Source organism: Pan troglodytes, chromosome 10 (assembly GCF_028858775.2).
Source record: "Pan troglodytes isolate AG18354 chromosome 10, NHGRI_mPanTro3-v2.0_pri, whole genome shotgun sequence".
Taxonomy (NCBI): domain Eukaryota; kingdom Metazoa; phylum Chordata; class Mammalia; order Primates; family Hominidae; genus Pan; species Pan troglodytes.
The window spans coordinates 33,634,667-33,655,184 of record NC_072408.2 but is presented as its reverse complement, the minus strand read 5'-3'; the positions used below and the strand labels follow the sequence as shown (position 1 = coordinate 33,655,184).

Below are 20,518 nucleotides of genomic sequence, written 5' to 3'. Positions count from 1 at the left end.
GATCACATTATACAAATATAAGTGTTTTTAGCAACAATATATACCATCTAAATGAGGATAAGTTGAGAAATTATTTGCAACAAACATTTAACATTTAACCTAAAAGGTAACATATTAATTATTTTTATAAAGATGAGCAAAACAAATTACTAGTCAGTTATACTTATGGTACTATAAGTCTGAATTTATCTTTGAATCTACTAAGTGACCACTGTTACTGCATTAAAAAGTTTTGTTTTACTGATAGAAGGAAAACTTTTTAAAAGTTTTTATCTTTGTAGTACTGAACTTGTTTGATTTTTGATTTTACTTAAGCCGATATGTCAAAATATCTACTGAAACTGAAGAAACTGAAGGATCCCTACACTGCTGTAAGGACCAAAATATTAATGGGAATGGCCCAAATGGCATACATGAAGAAGGCTCACCAAGTAAGACTTTTCTGTTAAATTGTACAAATGTTTCACTTAGATAATTGCTTCAGAGAAAAAGTTAAGAAAATGGGAATTAAAGAACTAAAAAATACCGGGGAACCTAGGATTAATATTAATAATTTAAAAATATAGCATTGGGTTTATTTAAAGCTCTCTAATATCTAAAATTAGGTGAAATGGAAACAGATGAGCCAGATGATGAATCCAGCCAGGATCAAGAACTCCCCTCAGAGAATGAAAACAGTCAGTCTGAAGATTCAGTTGGAGGAGATAATGATTCTGAAAATGGATTATGTACTGAGGATACTTGCAAAGGTCAACTCACGGGACACAAAAAACGATTGTTTACATTCCAGTTCAACAACTTAGGCAATACTGATATCAACTACATCAAAGATGATACCAGGCATATAAGATTTGATGATAGGCAGCTTAGGCTAGATGGTAAGTATTTGTGAAAAATGGCTTGAACATTAAACAAGCCGAGCATGTTATTTTTTTTTAGGTGAAAACCATGAAATTCAGCTCTGTCAAGAAATATACCATTTACTTTTCTATCTCAAATTTTACATGAAAGGACTTAATATCTAAGTAGACTAAAATGTGTGTTTGTGTTTCATAAATGGAGATTGAACTCATGCTTCAGTTTTCTATCTTTTTTTAAACTCTTAAATTATTTCAATGGCTTGGAAACTGCTGTTTGCCCTAATCACCAGTGCAAGTAGAAAAGATTGCTGTTTATTTATTCTGGTGTATATTCTAACATTAAAATATACTTTAATACTAAGACATATTAAATTTTAAAGAAAAAATATGTTTTCCACCTTAGAAAGATCTTTTCTTGCTTTGGATTGGGATCCTGATTTGAAAAAAAGATATTTTGATGAAAATGCCGCTGAGGTAAGTCATCACTCACTCACTTATTTACCTTTCCTTGATTTACTTTATGCGATTACCAGAGATAATCATATTGTTGTGTTACACTCTTTGCTTCCACCAAATGTTTATTTTGCCAGTAAAAAATTGGTCATGAACTAGAAAAAAAAGTCTTTGCAAAAATACCTTTTTTTTTTTTTTAAAGGTTCAGAGTTCATTTTGAACGTGTTTTGGTCATCCATATAGGAGTGTACAGGAATTATTTAGAAGTATATAAATCTCAACTGAAATAAGCTTTATGATTCTTTTGAGAAAGTTTAGGAGTTTTCATTATTATTCATAGTAAGATGGTATCACTAAAATGAGTTTTGTTTCATTTGTTCTCTTAACTCAAGAAATACTTCTCTTTAGGACTTTGAAAAACATGAAAGTGTGGAGTATAAACCTCCTAAAAAACCCTTTGTGAAATTAAAAGATTGCATTGAACTTTTTACAACAAAAGAAAAGCTAGGTGCTGAAGATCCCTGGTAAGAGACAAAATTAAATAATTGTTTTTGTTTTCTTTAAGGATTTATTCTGAGATATGTGCCACATCAAGTTGAAAAAGTAATTATTAAATTCTCTTTGATGTTTTAAATAGTAAAGGATTCTTTATATAAGTTGTAGCCTATTAAGAGGGATGGGAATGTCTTAAAAAATACGATTACAGTGTTGCCTTAATTTTATTACTGTGTTTTTCATAGTAGCCATTATACTATTAATTCATTTTAGTTACCTTTTTTCCAAGAAATTTTAGCTATGTAATCATTTTGAGAGAAGCTTTTTAGGAAAAAGGTAGTGATATATTTTGTGGTGTTATTCCATTAGAGCCCAGATTTGAGATTTTCTAATACCTGTCTTCCAGCACAGATTTGTGACCTATGTCTTTTTTGCATACTAAAAGAGAAATAATCTAGCCCTCATTATGTCTTTAAGTATTCATTTGTATATTAATTTGTAATGGTTTAACCTATTTGGAAAATGTGTTGAAAATAAAAATAATAAGAGTTGCTTTCAACCTGGTACATATTAGGCATACTATAATTGCCTACTGAATAAATGTAGAACTTTCCAAACATTTTTTGTTTATTATTTTCATTAATGGGGGTTGTTTGTACCTCTATCAAGCGTTAAATACTTCTGTTTATTCTTAGGTATTGTCCGAATTGTAAAGAACATCAGCAAGCCACAAAGAAATTGGATTTATGGTCCCTGCCTCCAGTACTTGTAGTACATCTCAAGCGATTTTCTTACAGTCGATACATGAGAGACAAGTTGGATACCTTAGTTGATTTTCCTATCAAGTAAGCTTTAATTGTACTTTATAAGCATTGGGCAACTCTTCTTTCAAACTTATTTGATGCTTTTTGTTATTATCCTTTAGTAAACATCAGGTGCCATTGGACCCAATTTCAGCTTTCAAGTTTGTTTTTGAGTAGTTCTAACAGTTTATAAGGATCAGTGTTTCAAAATTTTTATTTTTTCTTAGAGATTTTCCAAAGACCAAAGAGAAAATATACTTTAAAAAAATAAAAACAATAAAAATCCTTCTGTGTTATATTACTTATGGGTTAATTGGTCTCATTTATAAATCTAAGATATTTTATGGTACTTAGTGATTTTGTTTATCCTAGGAATTACTTCATCATTACTCATCACTTACTCCTAAATATGTTGGGTTTTTTTGGTGTTTCTTTTGTTTGTTTTTTGAGACAGGGTCTCACTCTGTTGCCCAGGCTGGAGTGCAATGGTGCAATCTCGGCTCACTGCAACCTCCACCTCCTGGATTCAAGTGATTCTCCTGCCTCAGCCTTCCAAGTAGCTGGGATTATAGCCACCCGCCACCATGCCCGGCTAATTTTTAGTACAGACGAGGTTTCACCATATTGACCAGGCTGGTCTCGAACTCCTGACCTCAAGTGATCCACCCGCCTTGGCCTCCCAAAGTGCTGGGATTACAGGCATGAGCCACTGTGCCCAGCCCTAAATATGCTGTTTTCAAAAAGACTAAAATAAAACAACAATGGAATTGCTTAGAAGGATAACACAATAGTGAAATAAATCATCCCTATTGCATTATCCTTCAGTTTTCCTATTGCCATTATATGACATCATATTTGTAAAAAGATATATCTATGGCCATACCACCTTGAACGTACCCTGATCTTGTCTGTAAAAAGATACAAAGAAGTCTGTATACATCTTCACACTTTATCTCTCTTTTTTTCTTCCCCTGCTTTTAACAGTTGAGAATTCAGAATGACAAAAAGGGAACATTGTATTCCCCGTCACTTAGTTATTCAGCAGAAGGACTTCATCACACAATATTTTGTACAAGTACTTGGTACTATCCCATTTTGCAAAAAGAACTTTCAGTGGTATTATTTCATATTCTGTGATATTTGTGCACCAAAATGTACTTGATACAGTTAGTAAGTAGACAATTGCTAAAGGCAGGTGTATCTATAAAGGTAACTAGAAGGAAATAGATTACATAAAACAAAATATTCACTGGATTACTCATTCTAATTGGTGGCTATAAATTTAAAATTTAAAATTATTTGTAATTATTGAGTGAAAAAAAGATCATTTTCTCTTTAACAAAATAGTGAGCCGTAAGTTTTCAAGAATATAGCATTTGGCAATGTAAGTATAAGAAAAAGAATCAGGGCTGGGCACAGTGGCTCACGCCTGTAATCCCAGCACTTTGGGAGGCCGAGGTGGGCGGATCACAAGGTCAGGAGAGCAAGACTATCCTAGCCAACGTGGTGAAACCCCATCTCTACCAAAATTCAAAAACATTAGCCGGGCATGGTTGTGCGCGCCTGTAGTCCCAGCTACTCGGGAGGCTGAGGCAGGGGAATCGCTTGAACCCAGGAGGCGGAGATTTCAGTGAGCTGAGATCGCGCCACTGCACTCCAGGCTGCCTGGCAACAGAGCGAGACTCCCTCTCAAAAAAAAAAAAAAGAATCAGAAGTAATGACAAACTAGAATCTATCAGAGATGTATTTAAAATTTAGAATCATTATTGCTTTTTAATGATGCAAATACAAGAAGAACAACCAGAAATAATAATAAGCTATTTACAAGATAGTCATTTTCCAGGTTCTTGAATGATAGATTTTGATTAGTCAGTTACATTCAAAGGATGTTGCCCATTTCGGGTATATAGGTCATCAAAGACAGCAAATGTAGAATAAAAATTAAGTTTTGATATATTAATATTTTTTAAAACTTCTAAGAAAGTTTTCACTATTCCTGTATTTTTCTTCATATAAATCACTTCCTCTTTTTTTTTTTAATCTCTGACCCTGCCCATAAATTACTTTCTAAAATTGACTGTAAAATAAAGATCTACTGGACCCAGATGGTCAATAGTGATGACTGTTTTTCCTGGTATACTGAGAGTTAAATGTGTTAGCATAAAAACGTTTATCTGAATGACAACATTCCACATTTTTATTTTATTTTATTTTTTTATTTTTGTGGGTACATAGTAGGTGTATATATTTGTGGGGTACATGAGATGTTTTGATGGAGTGTGAAATAGTCACATTATGGAGAATGGGGTATCCATCCTCTCAAGCGTTTATCGTTTGTGTTATAATCCGGTCACACTCTTAGTTATTTTTAAATGTATAATTAAGTTATTATTGACTATAGTCACCCTGTTGTGTGATCAAATAGTATGTTTTATTCATTCGTTGTTTTTTTTTTTAATCCGTTAACCATCCCCACCTTACCTCTCCCCTACCTTCCCACCACACTTGTCATCCTCTAGTAATCACCCTTCTACTCTGTCTGTCCATGAGCTCAATTGTTTTTATTTTTAGATCCCACAAATGAGAACATGGGATGTTTGTCTTTCTGTGCCTGGCTTATTTGATTTAACATAATCTCCAGTTCCATCCATGTTGTTGGAAATGGCAGGATCTCATTCTTTTTTATAGCTGAATAGTACTTCATTGTGTATATGTACCAGATTTTCTTTAGCCATTTATCTGTTGATAGACACTTAGTTCCATCAACATTGCAACACATAGTTTCGTCAAATCAACAAGATTTGGTTGTTTCCAAATCTTAGCTGTTGTGAACATTGCTGCAACAAACATGGGGAGTGCAGATATCTCTTCAGTATACTCAATGAAGCATTTTAAAATTTCCAACCCATAAACAAATGTTTGCCAAAACATTAATATCTCAGAGGTACATGTATGATTTGTTTTGTAAGTTATTTGACTCATGATAATTTCTTTAGTGAGATATATATATAGATAGATATATATATATAGATGGATAGTTAGATATAGATGTATATATGTATGTCAAACAACAATGGCAGAAGGGAATAGAATTCATTGCATTTAGGGACAACATAAAAATTAACTTGGTTTCTTTTTTAAACAGTGACTTGGATATGTCGGAATTCTTAATTAATCCAAATGCAGGTCCTTGCCGCTATAATCTGATTGCTGTTTCCAACCACTATGGAGGGATGGGAGGAGGACACTGTAAGTTGACAGTTTGCCTTTTTACCCAAATCATGGTGTTTGAAGAACTCTAGACTTTTTTCTTTAAGATATTTATTACTTCTTAAGGATAAAATATCAGATGTGTCTTGCATATAGTAGTTCAGTATTGATTAATGAATAAGTCAGCTTTTGAACCTTTTTTTTTCACATAGGGTATAGAGAATTGAGTTTATCATACTCCTCAGTTCAAGGCCTAGTAGGGAATGTTGTCCCATTTAGAGTGCATTTCCCTCCACGTTCTCCTTCCCCTTTGCTTTCTAACAGTTTGATGCATATACTCTTGTAAATCATTAATATTTATTCATTTATATAATTGGTACTGTGCTGTAGATCTCACTAGGTCTCGACACTTATGAAGACTTATCTGTGTTGCTTTGTGTCCATTTAGTCAGTCGTTTCTCACTGCTTATGATTTACATCTGCCATATTTTATCTCTCCACTTACCTCATGATGGACATCTAAATTCCCTTTCACTTCCTACCACTGTAAGACTGATAAACCATTGTTTATGGTATCGTATGTAAGAATTTATTTGGGCTGCATACCCAAAAGTGAAATTGCTGAGTTTAAGTGAGTAAGTGTTGCCAGATTGCCCCCCACCCCCCAGGATGGCTCTAACACTCGACACTCTGCAAGCAGTTGATTTTTCTGTTGAACAGTATTTACATTCCTTGGATATATCCTACTTATCATTATATATTTTTAGACACACAGTTGGATTCAGTCAAATTTATTTAGAGTTGTTACAATTTCATTCATAAGTGAAATGGTTTTGTAAGTTTTTTATATTTTCATTATCTTAGTTTGGAATAAAGATTAGAGTCATAAAACAAGCTGAGATGCTTTATCCTTTTTCTGGTTTTTGGAACAGCTAGTACAATATAGGAATTAACTGTTCATCACAGTCTAGTAGAATTAACCTGTAAAGCCATCTAGGCTTTACAGCCATAATTGTTTTTATTTATGTCATGCATATTGGTCTATTCAGTTTTCTTTTTCCTTTTGTGTATATTTTGATGTTCTCTCTGTTTCTAAAAATGTATCCATTTCATTTAGGTTTTTCAATTTATTTAAGAATTGTTGTTTATAATGCTTATATTACACTATTTTTGTCCTTTTTTCATTCTTTTTCTCTTTTTTTTTTAAATCAACCTTCCTGGCCAGGCACAGTGGCTCACGCCTATGATCCCAACACTTTGGGAAGTGGAGGCGGGTGAATCATGAGGCCATGAGATCAAGACCATCCTGGCCAACATGGTGAAACCCTGTCTGTACTAAAAATACAAAAATTAGTTGGGTGTGGTGCCGGGTGCCTGTAATCCCAGCCACTCGGGAGGCTGAGGTAGGAGAATCGCTTGAACCAGGGAGCCGGAGGTTGCAGAGAGCCCAGATCACACCACTGCACTCCAGCCTGGCAACAGAGCAAGACTCTGTCTCAAAAAAAAAAAAAAAAAGTATCAGTCTTCCCAGATTTCTATCTTGTTAGTCTTTTCAAAGAATTACTTTTCATCTTATTAAATTTTTATTTTTGTTATTGTATGTATTTATACTTTATATTATTATTATATTTTATTTTATCTATACATTTTTTTTTGAGACTGGCTCTCTCTCTGTCACCAGGCTGGAGTGCAGTCGCATGATATTGGCTCACTGCAACCTCCACCTCCTGGGTTCAAGCGATCCTACCACCTTTGCCTCCCGAGTAGCTGGACTACAGGCACATGCCACCACACCCAGCTAATTTTTTTGTATTTTTAGTAGCAGTGGGGTTTCACCATGGTGCCCAGGCTGGTCTTGAACTCCTGGGCTCAAGCGATCCTCCTACCTCAGCCTCCTGAGTAGCTGGGACTACAGGTGCACACCACGACACCTGGCTTGTATGTATTTATTCTATCTAATTGATTTCTTCCCTTCCCTTCATTGTATGGTTCCTCTTGTTACTTTGGGTTTCTATGTTACTCTTCTTACAACTTCTTGAATTGAATGCTTAGCTTTTTGCTTTTCATTGTTTCTCCTATATTGAAGGCTGTAATTAAAAGGCTATAAATTTCTGCTAAGTACTGCTTTAGCTGTACTTCAGATTTTCATTATCTTTCAATTGTATGTATGTTTTAATTTCCTTTATGATTTCCTAATTAGCACAATGTCATTTAATCATATGCTTAGTTTTCAAATGTAGAGAGTTTTGTCACTTCATTCTTACCTTTATTACATAGCAGTTGAGAGCATTGTCTATATTAATCTTTAGGAGTCCGAAAGTTGTAACATGTCTTAATACATGGTCAGTTCCTTAAATGTGTGTATGCTTGGAAAAAAATATACATTCCCCATTTAGATATAGAGTTCTTTATATCTCTGATAATTTAAGCTTATCAAGTGTATTCAAACCATTACTATCCCTGGTTATTTTTTATGTTCATTTTATTCCTGAGAGGAATTTGCCAGGACTCCTACTAAAGTGTTGATTGACCTGCTTCTCCCAGCAGTTTTATTAGTTGTTATTAATATTTTGCATAATTATACTTATGTTCATAATGGGTAGCTCTTCTTTCTCTGTTCCTTTTAACACCAGGATCTGACATTCTTTGCCCCTTTTTTCTTAGGTATTACAAGTGTTACTCTAGCTTTCTTTTTGGTATCATTTAATTTACAAACTCTGTGCCTTTTTGTTGAATGTGTCTCTTATAGATCACACAGATCTAAGTGCAGCATCTGCTCTGCACTGATCTTGGGTTGAGATCAACAAACTCACAGCACACAAAAGGATTCACCCAGCACCAGGTTTACTTAGATTTAAGAAAGGATACAGGTCAAGAAACAATACAGCATGCACAGCAACAGCTTAGCAGAGGTCCTGTGTAGCTGGAAGGAGAGAAAATAGGGAAAAGTGTGCTCAAAGGAAGCTGTTCATCCCGTGGCTATTTCCTTCCACTCCTCACCAAGGCTGATTTTTAACCAGAGTTCATGGGGGTACAGTCATATTAGTTGTCAAATATTTTGTTAGCCCAACAGGACTTTTAAACAGCAATAAGACTCTGATTCAGGTAGCCTGAGTATTGCTGATTTCTGTGACAAAAATTGAAGCATGAAATTTAAACGCTTTCTTCTAGATTGTTTTCTCATTTCTGCCTCCATCCATTCTGTCGCATTCTTCAGCCATGTTGCATGCACACAAATATTCTTGAGTTCATATATTGAGAACAGGGTTCTCAATTTTTTTTTGTTAGTTCCTTTGACTCTAACTTCCATCTCTTTCTACGGTTTCTCTCCATGGTTGATTTTTGAGGAGAGGGAACCAACAACAGATAGAATATGAAACATTTCTTCCACATGGTAGTTACTCAGTAAAATTGTTAACCAAACAACTTAGAGTTTAAACCATTATTTTATTGTGATTGGTTGGTTGGTTGGCTGGTCGGTTGATTGGCTTGTCTTTTGAATTATCTTCTGACCGCCAGTGGAGGTTCACCAAAGATAATGCTTACCTTACTTTCAAAGTATTGCCATTCCCTCTGAACATCATCCAAACAGGTAACTTAATAGAAAGAGAATATTGCCCTTTGATTTCAGCCTTATTAAGGATAATACCTCAATTTCTTATTTATATACAAATGGGAAGAATAATAATATTTACTTTAGGACGGGAAGAATTATTTAGAAGCCGTACCCTACAAAGTGTCACTTTTTAGAAACAATGACCACATATAATTATTTTGGAAACATTGTGCAGCTTTATTTCTTCAGTTATTGAGTAGTTTATACAAGGCATGGGATGGGGAAAGGGGCATTTTTTAAACTTAAAGATAAAGCAGATCTTTAAAAATTATGTGGATTAATGAATCACTTTTTGCCTTTTTCTTGCTGTGTACAGTCATCCCTTTGTATCAGTGGATACCACAGTTGTTCAAATTCCTTATGTAAAATATTGTAGTATTTGCATATAACCTACCCACATCCTCTCATATACTTGTATGTGTAGATTATTTATAATACCTAATACAATGCCTGCACGTCACTTCATTCACATAAATTGAACATAGTACTCAGCACATGGCAAATTCAAGTTTTACTCTTCAGGACTTTGTGGAATTTTCTTTTTTCCTCAAATATGTTTGATCTGTGATTGATTGGGTTCAGGGACGCAGAACCCATGTATGCACAGGACCGACTACACTTTTGTTAAAGACTAAAAGAGATTCTGGTGTTAAAAAAAAAAAAAAACTATAGCATAATGAGTAGGGGTATCAGAAAAGAAATCGTCATAGAAAATTTAATAATAAGTTGAAATTTCAAACTATGAAGTCAGAAACAGATCTAGGTTTAAATCCTAACTGCTAGCTAACAGTATACTACCTTGAGTAAATTATCCTTCTTTTGATGCCTTAATTTCCCATCTCTCAGGTGGGGAGAATAATAATGATAATACCTTCTTTATGAGACAATACATGTAAAGTGCATAACACTATGCCTGGTACACAGTAAGCACTACATGAATGTTAATTACCATTTATTATCATTAGTGTTATTATGTGAATTTTAAAATAATCTGTTTTTTCCTAAGATGAAAAAAGAATGTTTCAACTTACATGAAAATTATTTTTGGCATCTAATTGTAGAAATTAGAAATCATTTGAATCAATTGAATGTGTAATAAATAAGCCTCATAGATGATTATCAGTGTTAATAGATATTCCTTATATAGATGATTATAGAGTTTCGAGGAGTCCCCAGAAAACCAAGATCATTTTCGTCACAGTGATTATATTTTTTTCATTAGATACTGCTTTTGCAAAAAATAAAGATGATGGAAAATGGTACTATTTTGATGACAGTAGTGTCTCCACTGCATCTGAAGACCAAATCGTGGTAAGTTTGTCTTATATTTCCTGAGAACTATGGGATTCACTGTCTTAAGGAGTGAATATAAATTAATAAAAGGGGCTCATGGAACACTGTAGTCTATATTCTAACAGCTTGAGTAGCTAAAAGAGACTAACTCTTATTTAAAGAAATGTCGAATTGTCCCCTAAATGGAAATTTGTCTTCTAAATTTGCCCACTAACAAAAGCATAAATTGCAAGGTGAAAAAATTTTTGGTAGTTTTCAACATGGAGTTTCTAATAAAAATAATTAAGTTTTGCTTTGGAAAGTAGATTCAGCTCTTAACTTTCTAGACATTGAGTACTTAAAGCCAGAATGTTTAAACAAGAGAAAAAAAATCCTTGAAGTACCTTACCGTACCTGTGATCTTTAAAGTCATATCCTGCCTTATGAAAATTAACTATTTAAACTCAAAATGACATAATTAGATAAAACAAATTACAGATTTATAAAAGATTAATACTTGTGTGCTTACTACTTTGATATTTTCTGAATAGTAAAAAAAATGAGGAAGTTCCGTCTGTTCACACTTGCATCAGTTTATCATCCACCGCTGACACTCTCAGTATGGGTTTGTGTGTGTGTGTGTGTATATGTATATATACACACAGATGCATACATATATATATACATATATATATACTGTTATTTCTCTCCCTATATCTATGACAAAAAGAGACTTGAATACTATAAATTTTTTAAATTGTGTTAGTTTTAATTAACCACATTTTTTGTTTATATTTAAACTTCTCTAATTTTTTTTCTGCAAAAGAAAATCAATTCTGTTCTCCTCAAATTGCCCACCTCCTCCATCAGTCTTTTTAACAACACTGCCCTAATCTTGGCTTCAAATAAACAGTTATCTTGTTTATATATAGTATACAAATTTGAGGTTGCCATGCATTTTAACAATGATGATTCTTCATTTAGTCAACAAATTGAATATGATATATATAGAGAGAGAGAGATACACAAAAGACTCCATTCTAAACAGAGTTAAAAAGATAGCTGTCACTCAGTCCAGAGTTTAAAAGATAGCTATCTCTGATTTATAAACCAAAGAAGATAAGTAAATTAACAATTACAGCATGATAAGTACTATTAAATACCTTACTATGGCCACTTAGAAAGGGAACTTCTGTCTCAACTCAGATTTGGGGTTTGAGGGGACAATAACCAGCACAGGTTACCATCATGTGGTAAAGATGATGTCTGACCTGAGTCTGCTAGTAAAAATAAGAGTAAATTAAACAAAAGGTGTTCTAAGCAAAGAAAACGGTATCTACAAAAACAAGGAGGCATGACAAAGCGTGACATTTTAAGGGAACAGCACATAATTGGATGTGACTCAAAGGAAAAGCTCTTAAAGGGACATGGGGAAGAAATTAGTCTGGAGATAAATTTAGCGCTTAGATCAAGAAAAGTGGCATTCTAGTTTAGACATTTTCTTACAGACTATGAGAAGCCATTAGATTGTTAAACAAGAGAATAACATTGTTCAGTTTGTGTCTTAACATTTCTCTGAGAACATCATAGAAGATAGACTGGAGACACTGAGTAAAGAAACAGAAAAGCCATACAGGAGGCTGTCACATAATTTAAGCAATTAAAATAGTAGTTAGAACAATACAAACAAGGGGAGAATGGATTTATGAGATATTTACTGGACAGAATTAATATAACTTGATAAAAGATATAATAAGGATAATAGATGTAGAGATCCAGAGAAGGAGAAGTTTAAGATGACTTTTACTTCACCATTCACCAAGATTGGGAATATAGGAAGAATAGTTGCTGTTGAAGTTTGAGATGCCTGTATGATAGCTGTGTGGAAATTTCCATTAGGTTGTTGGACTCATAAGACAGGAGTTCAGGGGTGAGAACTGATTTAGGTTATACATTTGAGTTGTCAGCCTCAGGCAGCAGTTGAAGCCATAGGTTTAAATGAGTCACCTAGTGAGAGGATTCAGGTTGAGACAGTGGTGGGCTGAGGACAGAGCATAGTATGTTTAAAGGTCAGGATTTAATGAGTCCACAGAAGAGTCTGAGAAGAAACCAAAGAGATAGTAGGAGATCTGAGTAGTGTTGTCACAGAAGCAAAAATTGTTTGTTGATAGGAAAAGAAATAGTGAAGCATTAAATGCTACTGAGAGATTGACCAAAAGAACCGGAAAGGTCACCCATTTCAGTTGTTTATTAGGTTATTGACCCTGCTGAAAGCCATTTTACTAGAATGGTTTGGGGAAAAGCTAGATTACTTTGAGTTGAGAAGTGTGCATGAGAGTGAATGATGAGTATTGACTACTCTGTTTATCACTCTGACTATGAGGAAGAGGAAGAGAGGTATATGGCAGCTAGAAGGGGAAGTAGAATGGAGAGGGACTTATGATAGGAAAAACCTTAGGTATTTTTTAATGCCAAAGAGACAAGTCCAGTGGATAAGGACTCATTGAAGATACACAGTGATGATTGATGGAACAGCATCCTTAAGATGGTAGGAAAAGTTGGACTCTACAGCAAACATGGGATGAAGTGACTAGTATTAGAAGGGAGGAATTTACCTTTTCCTTAAGAGATGGTAGGAAAGAAAGCATAGAATTCTATTTTTACGTTAGAATTGTGATACAGTTGCATTTATTTCTTTGTCCAAATAATTTAGAAGCACATACAAATTTGTAATTCTAATAACGATTCTTTATTAGAAATCATCTTATATTTAATGAATTTTAGTAACTTCCATTTGACCATGCATGGTTTTTCTATTTGATTTATGCCCTCTTACCAAAATTGGTGACCAGCTAAAAATTCATAATGTATTTAACGTGATCTTTGAGAATCATAACTGTTTTAACATCCTTTGTTTTGACAGTCCAAAGCAGCATATGTACTCTTCTACCAGAGACAAGACACTTTCAGTGGAACTGGCTTTTTTCCTCTTGACCGAGAAACTAAAGGTGCTTCAGCTGCCACTGGCATCCCATTAGAAAGTGATGAAGATAGCAATGATAATGACAATGATATAGAAAATGAAAACTGTATGCACACTAACTAATGAAAGTCCTAGAAGCCATAAAAGAGACACTTTCCTGCTGGTGGTATCTATGGAAATGATGAAGTTACCCACCACATTAAAACAAAAGTCTGAGATGGGGAGTTTCAGATAACCGAATGTAAATCCTTTATCAGATTTTAACTTGTGCAGTACTTGAAGTGAAACACAATGAAAACTTTAACAGAAATTGTCTCTTAATACATTTACAGTCTTGTATTTACAAGCTAAATATATATAGGAAATCACAAATAAATCCCTTTTAAGTTTGCTGCTGTTTTGATTAATTATGTTTCCTTTAATTTTTTGGATGTGAGTTGATGACAAATGTTAAATTTGTGGATGTTGGTCATTTATTTTGCTCTAATAATACTGCAAGAAAACTATGGCTGAACTTAGTTTTTGGATAATCTAGTTCATGTGCATTAGGCTGCCGTATATACTACTATGATATTTAGCTGCAGTATCAACGTGGCATAAATACTGCGGCAGCATTCTTCGAAAACCGCATTTTCAAATTTATCCCTGTAATCAATGTGGGCCTATTAAAAAACCAAATCATGATACAAGAAACAACCTTGGAAAAGTTATTTCCCTTTGTAATACCTTTAAAAATCCAGAGTATTATATTCATTTTACTGCCACTGTGGAAACAGGTTCTAGATTTCATACTCCATCTAAAGTCATTTTTCAGTTACATGTAAGTATTATTTACTGCTATTGGGATCTATTCTTCAGATATTCAAAAACATTTTTTGCTTTAAAATGCATATCTTTAATTGGGTGTTGGTCCAAAATTAAAATTTTTGCTGTCTGTTTTTCTCTACCCCATTTTGTGGTAATTTGGCAACTTGAGCTCTCCCAATTATTGTAATATAAGGACAGACATAATAGTATTCTGTACCCATAGTAATAATTGCATCAAGCTTAGATGAGAAATTTTTTTCATATACTGGCCTTTAAATCATTAATGGACAATTGGCTATAAAGGTAGGTCTGTTAACTTTCTTTGTGTGTTCCTGATGGAATTCACCATAGCCTTACAGCTTTTCTCAGAAGGTAACTTGTTATAAGAGAAATGGCATTTGCATGTTCCAGAGTCAGAACCTGTACAGTATATAAAGCATAAACACCTTGAATTTGATTTTAGTTCACGACATTCAAGGATCCAGGATGCCAAAAATATGTGTGAACATTTGAAACATTTTTATTTGCTGCTTTTTCCCTTTGATATAGTTGAAAGAATGTATTGTAAATTGGCATACAATACTGCCTTTAATAGAAAACCTAAATGCTGGGGCACATTTCACATATCGACTACCTGAGAAATTGCTTTGTGTCCCACTGTTATTAAAGCAAAAAGTATAATGTTCTTCACTTGAACTAATCAAATACAATAGATTATAAATTGTGTATTGTAAATAAAAGTTCACTCTGTGAGTGCACATTTTGGTAAATTATTTATTTATGTTAGCATTTAAAAGTTTAAAAAAAAATGCATTTGACCAGGATAAATGAGGTATGTTGATCATGGCTTTGCTTTATATCTTGATATTAAAGCTGGTTTATCATCCTGGTATTTTAAAAGCTGCTTTGGGGTTTTTTTTTTCTTTTCTTTTCTTTTTTTAATGTAAACTAACCTCCTGCATGACAGAGGTTAAAATTTTGTCTGCACTTGAGTTCACTTGAGTTTACATTTGAAATGTGCATGTTTATTTATACAGATTTCAATAAAGCTATTCAAGGCCTTATTTAGTCTTTTATTTCTTACTCTTAATCTTTTAATAAAAATCCCCTACTTTATGGTTAGATGACTATATGCTAGACTTTTTAGTTATAAATAGTTAATACTAGAAAGGAAATTATGTCAGAGCAAAATGAATCCTACTATTAAGGACATGTTTTAAAGTTGATTTTTGTCCACTTTAATATTTATTCATTAAACATATGTTTGTGTACCAATCACTGTTGTAGAGTCTGGAGATACAGCAGTAAACAAATATCCTTACCTTCACAGAGCTTACATTCTTTCTGCCATCTACCAACTAATGAACTATATTTCCATTTTTCTGAAGATTTAAAGAAAAGTCAAAGCTAAATCTTTTAAACCTATATTGTGGTCTGCATCCTAATTCTTCAGAGACCACTTTCTTTTTAATGCCTGTCATTAACTTCCGTTCCCACTAAAAGAAGTGATGTTAATAATGCCATTGAAACTGTCAAACTCAAATGTCATTTTTCAGCTGCAAAAAGTATACTTTAAAAATAGTGCAAAAGGATAATACATATTCTAATTAAAAGTAGGCATTCAGACTGGGCACAGTGGTTCACGCCTGTAATCCCAGCACTTTGGGAGACTCAGGCGGGAGGATCACTTGAGCCCAGGAGTTTGAGACCAGCCTGAGTAACATAGTGAGAACCTCATCTGTACAAATATATGTATTTTTTTTTTAATTAGCTGGGTGTGCACACACCTGTGTTCCCAGCTACTGGGGAGGCTGAGGTGAGAGAATTGCTCAAGCCCAGGCAGTCAAGGCTGCAGTTAGCCGAAATCACACCCCTGCACTCCAGCCTGTGCAACATAGCAAGACTCTGTCTCAAAAAAAAAAAAGATATTCGTAGGTAATACAGGGTAGTGGGAATATATCTAGACTAGAATTTCTACTTCTAGCTTTGCCACTTAGCAATCATATGACTTTGAACTTAATCTTTGATAGTGTTTCTTTACCTGTAGAATAATGATGATAATAGCCAGCATTTATTGAGCACTTACTATGGACCAGGCACTATATTAAAGTGTTTATATGCATTCTCTCATTTAATCCCACAACAGCTATGAGGTAGGGATAGTTGTCATCCCCATTTTTCATATGAAGAAACCAAGATACAAAGCATTTAAGTAATATTCCCAAGCTCACACAATTGCTATGGGGTAGAGCCAATATTCTATCCTCAGATGTATACTACCTCTCACTGTGTTATAGTGTCTGCTTCATAGGATTGTTGAGAGCTCAAATGAGATCATGTATTTTATGGGAAGAGCTTTGTAAACTTTATTACACACTCACTGATTTTTTCAGTCTAAATAGACATCTTGAAGTCTAATAACTTTGTTTCTAAAAGTATATTTAGCTCAGTATTCGAGCATTGAATAAGAAAGTACCCACTGGAATATTGACTAACCCATTCCCTTTTAAAAATTAATTTCATTTAATTTATATACCTTTATTACAATTTTAATTAAGTGGTAAATACAATGTGACATTTTTTTCTTACCTTTTCATCTAACTTGTGTCCCCTTCTTTCCATTTCCCCAAATGCAACCCTGAATTTCAGGACTTTGTAAACTCTACTCTAGTTTTGCTTTCTGTTTGTTTGTTTGTTTAGAGACAAGGTCTCCCTCTGTCGCCCAGGCTGGAGTGCAGTGACGTAATCATAGTTCACTGTAACCTTGAACTCCTGGGTTAAAGTGATCCTCCTGCCTCAGCCTTATAATTTAGTTTTAATTAACCTCCTTGAAAAAGTTGCAGCCTGGTGCTTTATTTAAATATCTTGCTTTCTCATAATCTGTGTTATTTTAGTAGTCCTGTATTTATCCTTGCTTTCCTGACAACTGGATATAAAACTACACAAAACATTGATTTGGGCACAAAGAAAATCAGTAAGTACCAAAATAGATACAACATAAAGGTGGTGGGGTTTTTTATGAACTAATTTGATTGAAGTGAGTTTATCTTATAAAATAAGCCGGGAGACTGAAATGGAGTCTCCTTCAGTGGTACACCAAAGGGAGTGTAGGGTGTAGTAGGAGCTTTCTGCCTCCGAGAGGAGGAATATATTAGACTGATAACGTTTAAGTCTGATGTATGGTGACAAGAAAAAGGCCAATTTTTTGTTTTGTTATTTTTAAGTTACCTACAGATAATGCATTTCATTATTGCCTGCTTCCAACTCTCCCTATGTAGTATGTTTCTGATCTTCTGTGCTTGTGCAGTGTAGATGAGCTCACCGCTTTAATTTTTAAGATAGAAATGTGGAAAACTCTTGAATCATAGACTAGGGGAAGGAACCAGAGGTCCTCTAAAATATCAGAGGAGTGAGAAGGAAAGGAAAAGCTCCTTTCTAGGGCCAAAGAATAAGAGTAGAAGTTTTTGCTCATTTTTTTGTTTGTTTTTACTTTACAAAAAAATAAAAAATTTTTTGCTCTTTGAATAACTTAACATGAGGAATTTGGAAACAACCTCTCTTGAAAATATATTGGTATTCATTCCCAAATAATTATTCTAAGTACCACTTGACCAGAGGATAGGGAAAGGAGGAAAAGGTGGGTGTATTTATATCCTTGCCAGTTTTTGTTATATATTCAGTTGCAGATCTATATTATATATCATTTTATTATCAGATTTTCTAGTGAGAAATATATATGATGGTTTTTTAATCTAGGTTTGGAGGCCATTTCAATTCAATATGTATGTGTTTTATGTGTTTAATTCATATTTACTATATATTAAAGGAATTTCCAAATAGCTCAGATAACAAAACTTTGGTTTAAAATTGAGTTATTTTATAAGCTACATAGAATACATCAAAATTTTATAAGCTGCATAGAATAGGCTTTAAAATATCAGAATTAGGAAAATAAAATAGAGATGGTAAAAATTCCAATATTTATCAAGACTTTTTTCTTCACTAATGATGGGGTAAAGAATTTTTAAATGGATAATATAAAACAGACAGTTCAAAAATTATTTTTGGAAAATATATGCATCGGGAAACATACCCCACACCATGCCATGGTTTAATTATTCCCCAGCTCTACTTTTGGGAGCCTGGAACTTGTCAGGGTTGTGAAATAGACCTTAGACTATTAAGAACATTCAGAAACTGGCTAAGCCATTCAAGGAAAATCAGGAATTTACATAATATATTGGACTACAGTCTCAAAGGACAGAGAGAAAATCAGTCAAATGGGTATTGATATCTTTTTTTCCTAGAAATGTGTAGCAAATGTGATTTTACAAAGCAGCTAAAAATACAACTCTCTCTCTGGAATTGAAAATGTGTAAAATAAGACCACACACTTTCAATATGCACAAAATATATTTTAAATGTTTAAGTTGTATTGGTAATTTACTATGTTCTGTAGAAAATCATAATTAAAGTTGGTGCTCGTGTTGCTAAAGTTTTTTTTCTCATTTCAGGAACTTGCAGCTTGTTCTATATAGTTTGGTGAAACAAACAAAACAGTTTTTATCTGCTGTGACATTTAAGTTTGTTGTTAGCTGGAGTTAAATCTACATACATAAAAGTAAAACAATAAATATGGAAACATCCCAACAGTCTTTCCCACAATTTGTATTATTACATTATTCTCAGTAATGACACATACTTAACATTTCCCAAGCTGTTGTTTTAAACCTTAAACATCACCACATTTCTAATTTTTATTTAAAATCTTTCAGAATTCTTAGATTTTGTAACATATCAAACACAAGTCTCTCATTAAAATGTTTTTTTTAATAGTATTTGCTTTTCTTTTAAACTCCATAAAGGAGTATTCGATGTTAACAGACGTAACTCTTTAATGCTCTTCTGTTCATGATTAAGTATGCTAAGTTTTAAGTAATTTAGACTAATGTATTAAAGTGTTCACTTATGTCTAGTCATATGCATACCTACTCTCTTCTAACCTTGAGTCATTTCTATTAAGTACAGCATTTAATCTTCTTTCAAGTGAGAACCATCTTTCCATTATATCAAGTGGGCAATTTTTAAATTGTCTGATAAGTTCATCCAAATTAATTCCATCATGCCTGTTTAACTCATTTCCCCAAAAAGACTGCGACCTCCAGCCAGTCATTCAGTTCTTGAACTCCGTAATAGAAGCACCAGGGATTATCTATTTGTAATCACATTGTGGTGGATTATCAGTCTCCCAAGAGTAAAGCAAATAGGAATTATTTTAGAGTTGCCCTTATTTTAAAAAAATAAATAAATAAAGATGGGAAAATTACTTATAGTATTTTTTTTTTTAATTTGAGAAAGAATTCCTGTAGGTCTCCCTTAAATAGTGACTTTGGTAAAGCTTTTTAATTTCTAGAACTCAGAGCTATATTCACTTTTGAGCTATGTACCTATTGTATAAGTTGAAGTAATACTGCAAATTCAAACAGTAAACATCATTAATCCTAGATATTTGGGTACTACCTACAGTGAGATATGGTAGGAAACATTCTATATTTACAACAACTTCCACCATAGCTAGCTCCAAACAGGTCATTAACCTCTGAATTACTGTTTTCACAACCATAAAATTATGCTGGTCTCTTGAAAGTATTGAGTTTATGGGTGTGGAGAGGAAGGCTTAAATTTCATTTTTGAAGCTGTCATTAAAAGTATATGTTTATATTTTTAGCAAAGGAATTAATAACTAATAGGATGAGTCAAGTTAATATTTGTTTTTGTTTTTGTTTTTTTTAATTTTGGGCCTCACTCCTATAAAAGACTTGGAACAGAAGTCTTAGTATGATGGTAAACTTGAAAAGTAAAATTTTATCAGGGATATTAGAATCCAATTATATGAGACTGCATCCTCAGCAGGCACCTTGGTTGCAACACCATGAAAGACCTTGATCCAGAGGTTCTCAGCAAGCCACATCTGAATTCCTAACCCACAAAAACTGTGAGAAAACAGATGTTTGTGTTT

The 20,518-nt window shown here is 33.5% G+C and overlaps 1 protein-coding gene across 10 annotated transcripts in view; it reads left to right on the top strand.

Moving 5' to 3' along the window:
• The window catches only part of USP15 (ubiquitin specific peptidase 15), a 144,523-nt gene extending 130,440 nt beyond the window's left edge, over nucleotides 1-14,083 (top strand). For all 10 annotated transcript variants that reach the window (XM_001166420.8, XM_509182.9, XM_063785512.1 and 7 more), the window contains 8 exons: nucleotides 316-431; nucleotides 606-878; nucleotides 1,264-1,334; nucleotides 1,722-1,837; nucleotides 2,504-2,653; nucleotides 5,757-5,860; nucleotides 10,660-10,748; nucleotides 13,633-14,083. In XM_001166420.8, the coding sequence (XP_001166420.1) occupies nucleotides 316-431; nucleotides 606-878; nucleotides 1,264-1,334; nucleotides 1,722-1,837; nucleotides 2,504-2,653; nucleotides 5,757-5,860; nucleotides 10,660-10,748; nucleotides 13,633-13,815 (1,102 nt within the window). In that variant the 3' untranslated portion in view covers nucleotides 13,816-14,083. The remainder of the gene's footprint in view (nucleotides 1-315; nucleotides 432-605; nucleotides 879-1,263; nucleotides 1,335-1,721; nucleotides 1,838-2,503; nucleotides 2,654-5,756; nucleotides 5,861-10,659; nucleotides 10,749-13,632) is intronic.
• Nucleotides 14,084-20,518: the final 6,435 nt, after the last annotated feature.